This window comes from Trichechus manatus, unplaced genomic scaffold (assembly GCF_000243295.1).
Source record: "Trichechus manatus latirostris isolate Lorelei unplaced genomic scaffold, TriManLat1.0 scaffold00056, whole genome shotgun sequence".
NCBI classification, from domain to species: Eukaryota; Metazoa; Chordata; class Mammalia; order Sirenia; family Trichechidae; genus Trichechus; species Trichechus manatus.
Genome location: NW_004443992.1, coordinates 10,258,700 through 10,266,876, shown reverse-complemented (window position 1 = coordinate 10,266,876; position 8,177 = coordinate 10,258,700). Strand labels below are relative to the sequence as shown.

Here is an 8,177-nt window from a genome sequence, read left to right as displayed (position 1 = left end):
TCATCTTAAGTGAGAATAGCAGCACAATTGGAAGAGTGTTGTCAATGTCACTGAACTGTGCATGTAGAAATTTTTGAAATGGTGTGTCTTTGGCTTTGTATATTTTCACCAAAAAAAAAAAAAAAGGTCAAGAAGGGAGAGGGTTGACAAGTCATGGGGTTATTAACCAATGTCATAAAACAACATGTGTACTACTGTTTAATGAGAAACTATTTGTTCTGTAAACCTTCACCTGAAGTACAATTAAAAAAACAAAAAAAAGGTAAAAAAAAAAAATAGTAACACTAATATCTATTGATCCCACATAGGGTGGATCTCTGGGGATTGCCTGAAACTCCACTGCCTTAGTAAACATTAGTTCAATGTCTGAGAACACTGTATGTAATGCACCTGATGCTTGCGAGCTCTATAGTAAGAACAGAATTCTATACAATAACTCTAGATTGTATACAAATTCTATATAGTAACTCCAGAGGTATAAGCTATATAATGGATGCAAATTTGTCCAGCAAGACAAATTAAGAGAAGACAAGGGAATATCTAGATTGGAGAAAAAAAACTCCAGAGCATAGATACATATTTAAAATAATGAAATTGCTCTATCATTTAAATTGTATCAAATAGATCTACTTAGAATTTCAATATTTTTATTTTCTATTTGTCAGCATAATAGTTAAAGGACATATTACATATTTATTCATTCTGGTACATTAAAATGCCATTTTACAACATAAAATAATTGATTATATTTACTATAAAAGTTTTCTTTTTAGTTTAATATGCATTTTCATCAATTAACATTCAGTTGTCATCTACCAAAATGAAAATACATGACCTTAGGAAAACTATTTTCACAATAGATTATGGCTGCGGCTGAACATTTTAGAACAATTCTTAAAAAAAAGTACCTGCATTAACAAATGGGATTCCATCATACGGGACATACTGGGATTTCCACATCAAGCGTGTAGCAGGCTTGGCTGGGCTTGGAGATTGGCGGGTCCCCCAAACACTCTGTGTTTGCTGCTTGTGAACTGTTAGAACACTTTCTAATTCAGTCTCACTAACACAGTAGCCACGGTATGAATCTCCAATTTTCTGCATGTGGTAGAAGTTAAATAAAATTATTAGCAAACACAACTGATGTTTCATTGTACAATGAATGTCATGAGATGCTTGTCCAAGGGGAAAGATTCATTAGCTTTCACAAGAGAACGTCATTCCTTCCCTCAGGTAGTCCTCCATTACAACCAGTGGGTCTAACTCAACCAGAATCATCGAATAACTATTCTCTAGGTATTTGTTAGGGAATATAATGCCAAACTCACTGTCACACTATCTTTATTAAAATCTTGTTTGAGAGAAGTAATATTTAGGTAGGATAGTTTGAAGAATATAGAGTGTATCCTTTCTTCCAGATATTTAAAGTTCTATCCCTGGATCAAACCAAATCAGCATAAAACTAACTACAAAGTACTAGTTCTGTATGGGACTTTTTACTGAAATTGGCTTTGATGTCATGAGCCTATTTGAAAACCTATGAAACCTGTGATCGTATCTCCTATAAAAATGTTGAAGTTATTGTTATATCAACGTATTTCTCTTCCTTGAAAGAAATTCCTTTCTGGCCTTAGGTCTAAAAATAGTTATTGGTTTTGCTTTTAACTTACAAAAATTACTATAATTGATTTTATCTAATGGGCGTAGAATTTAGTAACTAAGTATTCCCTTTTGAAATGCAGCTATGTAGATTATAAACAAGTGTGTGTGTATATATACACACTTAGGTATAGATCATTAACATATGCATTTTCTTATTTCTGTTTTATGGTCTCATTCTTGTTTTTCTTTATTCTTTAGCTCCCGCTTTTAATTTCCACCTTACTGATATATTTTATGTATCTTTGTAAGCTGTCTTAAATTTTTTCTGAAACAAGGTATAAATAAATCATGTAAATAAATTGATATTATCTGCACACAACCATTTGAGTATCCCTGTAAGAGGAGAAGCTTTTTCTATACCAACAGAGAAAACTCAACTATGATCTCTTACGGTGAAATGCATATAGACCTAGAATTGACTCCATTTATTTTTCCTCCTTAGAAAGAATATGATCAAAGATATGGGGATAAAGACCCTTTTCTTCCTCATTAGTCTAAACATATTACCTAGGAAGAATATATTTCACAAAAAGGAAAGCATCAAATACTGTTGTGGTTGTACTTTTGGTCATAATAAAAAGAGATTATCTAGCCTAGATATTTCTTCCTCATGATATCCACTATAAATAAAAGCAGAAATATAAAGTCTAATTGTAACTATTTTTATATAAATAAAATGAATAGAATACATAATACTGTCAATAAAAGAAAAATTCAGAATTAGATACACTATAATTTTTAAATTCAAAAAGCAGAAACTACTACTAAACAATATTAAAGCAAAATACGCAAAAAAATTTTCTTCAGTCATTAGCTGAAAATGTTTTTCACTATTTACATATCTTGGTAGAGGAGAACAAATCCTTCACTGCGAGAAGTTATTAAATCTGTTGGACAGATCTAACTAGTTTCTTACAAGATATGTGACTGTAGGTAAATTACATAATGCACCATAGCTATAAAATAAGGTGATTTGGCCACATGATTGCTAATGCTCTAAGGCTCACAGCATTCTGTGACGTTTATAACGGTTTTTAAAATTCACACCAAACAGTCATGATCAGTAACTTTAGAAAGTCACTGAAAAACTATGACTCTCTCTCCCTTTCCTTGCCATCACGGCACGTGCAGTCGACTTCCATTCTCGCCATGTCTTCTTACAAGACTTTCAGGATCAGGAGATTCTGGTCAAGAAACAAAAGTAGAATTGTCCCATCCCCAGTAGATTCCATTGAAAACTGGTAATAAAATCAGGTACAGCTCCAAGAGGACACATTAATGAAAAACTAAGCTGGGACTATAAGGAATTGGACATATGGTGGCACACATACTTATGCTCTGTCAAGTTCACTAGCATCTTACTATATCAAGCTAAAAATTTCACCATTATATGGACAATTGGACATGCTTTATTGAGAAAATTCTGGATTTTTTCCTTTTTTTAAGCTTCTGCATTAATAGGTTGGTTCAGTAATAAATATGTGAGACCTTCTGATTGGGGAAAAAAAACTATGATTGACAACAAGTGTGGGAGTGAATCTTAAAATATATATAACTTAGAAAAGCAACAACAGTGAGAGTGTCCTAACAAATGCAAACGTAAGACTTTTTATTATTAGAAAATTTCTCAAAATATTGAAACTGAGGGAATGTTTTTCCTTCCCACATTTTAAGGCTTGTTTAAAGCAGTGAAGCATTTTAAAAGTTTAAAAACTTACTATTATTGCCTGTGGCTTATATACAGAGGTATGAGTCATGGTCCCTTCCCGTGAAAAGTATATAGTCTAATTGTTTTGTAACATGAACAACCCAAGCTATTAAATAATTAAGAATGGTAATGATAATAAATTCCAAAGGAATTTAAACAGAAATAGGTAAAGGCTAAAATAATTATTAGATTAGTCACAGTAAAGATACATAGGACTTGCATTGAGATTTGAAGAATAGTTAGAAATGACAGGTAGAATTAAAAATAAATATTAGGAAATGGAAATAAGAACGAGTGAAAGCAGAACTGAAGGAAAATTCTGCTGCATTTGTAGAAAGCAGGAAGACTAGACTAATAAGAATGAAAGATGAGTTGAAGAAAAGTAGGAAATAAGAGTAAGACAGGGTGAGACCCGATTATGGAAGGTCCTGAAATCTAACTAGAGATGGTAAATGATGTGATAGAAATAATTCTGATCTTTTTGGGAAGTGAGAAAAGACGATGAAAGCAATATTTAAAGATAAGTATTAACAGTCATAGAAAAGTACACAGTAGGGACCAGAAATGGAAGAGTCAAAGAAATTAGATTATTACCATAATCTAGCTAAAGATAACAAAGGTCTGTGGAAGAAGGGGGGGAAAAAGAGAGACAGAGATACTTTAAAGGAAAAACTAAAAGAATCAATGTGGAAAAGGAAAAAATTAGTCTAAAACTTTGTGGCTGGGTGTCTAAAGACATCGTACTTGCCATTACACAGACAAGGAATTTAGGAAGTAGAGCTAGCTGTAGTATGGTAGATGATTTCTGTTTGGGATATGGTGAATCTGAAGTAAATCCAAGTAAAACTTTAAATAAGTAACTGGAGATCTGGGGCAAGAACAAAGGCAGAATTAAAGAATCAATGATATGAATTTGGGAATTATTTCTATAAAAGTGAAAGCTGAAAGTCAACCAAGGAGATAAACTCTCCAAGGGGTAAAAAACAGAAAATAAGATAGGGTCAAATAGTGAATCTTGAAGAATTTCTACCATGCATTTGAGAAGAAATAAATGCAAGCAAAGAAAGAGGAAAAATGGTCAAAAAAAAAAAAAAAAAGTAGAGACACACGATAGTGAAGTTTCATGGAAGGGGACAGAGGTGCAAGATAAGAAATAATACTGAAGTATGTTTGTTAGGGATTTATATGATCTCTGTTTTAATAGGAGACCTGGTGGCGAAGTGGTTAAGAGCCTGGCTGCTTTAACAGAGTTTACAACTTATAAGGAATAAGAAATAGATAAGATCAGATTTACTGTAAACACAAAATATTACAGATACAGCCTATATTAGCTGTATGTTTTAGGATGAAGTGTGGTCATAACCAGTTAAGTAATACTAGGCAAGGATTATTTTTAACTCACCTCACAGCTCCTAAGACGGCAGGCCCATATAGGTGTGTTAGAAGAAAGTGGCTGGAGAGGAGCCAGAAAAGGTTCTTCAAGTCTTCTGGGGTAAGGGAGGGATATATATATAAATATATATTACAAGTTCTAAGAATATACACACAAAGACACACAGAAAGGCATTCAATAGCTTTATCCTCTTAGTGTCACTACTGAGGTCACCAGTAAGAAATTTTAACAATAAAATAATTAGATTGATCTGAAGGATGTATTAATTATCAATTTCTTTAACCACTACTATTCTATTAGCTGCTAAATCAAAGGCCTTAATTTGTTCTTCCAAGTACCTGTGGTCCTAACAAATTCCAGTATTTTATATATCTCTCTCAAAGCTTATTTTAGACTCTTTTCATTATATAATTACTTTTCCATTTATCAAAAATGAGTCAGTACTCTGAGTGGGCTCACAACAGAGGGTTCTGGACAGAGCTGGAGAAGGATGTAGAACAAAATTCTAACACAAACAAAAAAGACCAGATGTACTGGCCTGAAAGAGACTGGAGAAACCCTGAGAGTATGGCCCCAGACACCCTTTTAGCTCAGTGGTGAAGTCACTTCTGAGGTTCACCGTTCAGCCGGGGATTGGACAGCCCCATAAAACAAAATGGGACTAATAAGGCACAGCAGTCCAGGGACAAGGACTAGAAGGCAGAAGGGGACAGGAAAGCTGGTGATAGGGAACCCAAGGTTGAGTAAGGACAGTGTTGACGTGTAGTGGGGTTGTTAACCATTGTCATAGGGCAACATGTATACTGTTTAATGAGAAATTGTTATGTTCTATAAGCCTTCATCTAAAGTGAGAATAGCAGCACAACTGGAAGAGCATAGTCGATGTCACTGAAATGGTGTATCTTTGCCTATGTATATTTTCACCAAAAAAAAAAAAAGGTCGAGAAGGGAGAGGGTTGACATGTCGTGGGGTTGTTAACCAATGGCATAAAACAATACGTGTACTACTGTTTAATGAGAAACTATTTTGTTCTGTAAACCTTCACCTGAAGTACAATAAAAGAAAAAAAGAAAGAAAAAAAGATGAGTTAGTAAAGCGTCTTCAGGTGACTTGTTAAAAGTAACATGATATTATGTTCAAATTCTAAGATTAAATGTTATATATACTGACTTAATCCAAAAACACTCTCATGGAACAATTAAAAGAATAGGAAGAATAGCAAAACACCCTGTATATATTTCCCTAAATTATCATGAAGAGTGTTACTTAAGGCAAAAATTAAAAATTGAAATAGAAGTTAGCAAAAAAAGCATTTTAAGCACTTTACCACAGAGGAATTAAATGTATACAATATAAAGAAAATTTTAGGAACTAGAATGGATATTTCTTTATTTGAAAAACTATTAGTGTCAGACGCTTTTATGTTGCCTTAAAACGTAACAGGTAGTGATGATGGTAGCACAACATGGTGAATGTAATAAATGTCACTGAATTGTACAACTTAAATATCATTAAAATGGCAAACTTACCACAATAAAAAATAAAACAATAACAGGAATGTTATACTGAGGAAAAGTAGTACTTTGGACATTTACAGTTTCTGGAGCAGCTTCCTTGTTGCCAAAATACCATTAAAATAATTAAAGACATATTTGATGCATTTATTCTATTTCCTGAGTTTCTGATCTTTTCTATAGTCAACCTGCTTTAGATGTAGTAATTTAAAAACAGATTTCCATGGTGATTTCAAAAGATGGGTTCCTCTTTCCTACTAACTCACCTGGTCACTGTCTTTTTGGGCAATGTGAGGGATGCTTGCGGATGAAGAATGTAACTACTGGTATTGTCTGCTAGAGCATCCACCCTTACAGTTGGTAGGTTTCTGTCACCAGGTTTCTCTTCAGAGACATCTTAACAAAAAGAACAAGAAAAAAACATCAGTATCTTGAATAACATGGGAACGTGCCTAACTAGAATTTATTATTTATAATAGGAAAAGAAGAACTGCTGTGAAGCTAAAGATAACAAAACTTATACTGCTTTGTTGAGAATTTTTCTGATAAGTTTGCTTACTTTTAATTATAATAAATTATGTAATTTTATAATTAAGTTTTTATAACTTAAATAGCTTGGACATAAAAGTCGTAGAAATAATTGCTGTATCAAGAGTTTCACAATAGGAAAATGTAAAATGAACTGGTTTTTGTTTATATACCATGTTTATAATGTTTTCTGCAAACTGTTTTTTTCCTTAAGTTTTCACGACTGCTAACATAAACAAAGAATAAAAACTCTGGGGTAAATCTATTACCCTAAACCATTAGCTATCAGAGAGCGACAAAAAAGGGTAGCTATGACATTAAAGAGACTCAAATGGCTGGAAAAGGAAAGGAAGCAAAAGGAAGAGAATGAATAAAAATATTATCAAACAAGTAAAGAAAATATAATAAAAAGAAATGGAAGCATGATTGTCCTTTCTGAATCTAAAGGATCAAAGGAAAGAAGAGCAAAGAGGAAGAAAAGGTTAAAAAAAAAAGTAATGCGTCACATGGCTAACAAAAATATTGACAAAAATATAAATGTAAAACCTTCTCCAGTAGCCATTAGCACTATATTCTTGTTACATTTGTTATTATTACTGTTGTTATAATTAAAAAGAATTTATTTTATGCTCACTGGTCCTTTGGGAAGAAGTAAGAGTCAACCAGCTTCATAGAATTCCAAAATGAAATAGACAGCTACCCTAGACAGGAGTTGAAAAATGAACTTGAAATTCATTTGGGCTAAGAAACTATTTCTAATTATTTAGTTCACAATTTTACCTAAAGAAATTGATTTTAGCACTGACTTTCATGAGGTGATTTTTCTGAAATATATATTTGTTCTTTAGAACATTCTCAAATCCCTTATATCCCATTATTACTCACCTAGAGAACTCTTCACATCCACAAGCTGTCCCTGAGGTACAATCACTTGTGCCATTCCTGTCTGGGTAGATGGAATTACTTGAAGCACCTGTCCATCTTCTGATGGACTGGCTACAATCATCTTGGAAGCATTAAAAGAAAAAAATCAAATGCATATGCCTACAGTGATTTAACACAATTATTAGTTAAATAAATTATTAAACACATACCTCTCTCTATGTTGGATATTATTATTTCCCCCATTTTATAGATGAAAACACTAAGGCAAATATGAAGCTTTTCCCAAGTATCACAGCTAGCATGTGGTAAAGGCAGGATGAGTTCAAACCAAGCAGAATGACCCTATAGCCTACAGCCTCAAGCACAAAATTAATCATTATACATGCATGCTATCTAATTACTTAGTAATCTGAACAAACGCTCTGACAGGACTTAATAAATTTACTTTTGCTATTCTATTACCCACACGTTTGACCTATCTGTATG

At 33.0% G+C, this 8,177-nt stretch overlaps 1 protein-coding gene across 2 annotated transcripts in view; it reads right to left on the bottom strand.

Annotated features, from left to right (window-relative positions):
- Window positions 1-8,177, bottom strand: part of CARF (calcium responsive transcription factor) — a 57,209-nt gene that overhangs the window by 28,627 nt on the left and 20,405 nt on the right. For both annotated transcript variants that reach the window (XM_004378241.3, XM_023733006.1), the window contains 4 exons: window positions 7,692-7,812; window positions 6,545-6,674; window positions 4,773-4,857; window positions 909-1,098 (listed from right to left, as the gene is read on the bottom strand). In XM_004378241.3, the coding sequence (XP_004378298.1) occupies window positions 909-1,098; window positions 4,773-4,857; window positions 6,545-6,674; window positions 7,692-7,812 (526 nt within the window). The remainder of the gene's footprint in view (window positions 1-908; window positions 1,099-4,772; window positions 4,858-6,544; window positions 6,675-7,691; window positions 7,813-8,177) is intronic.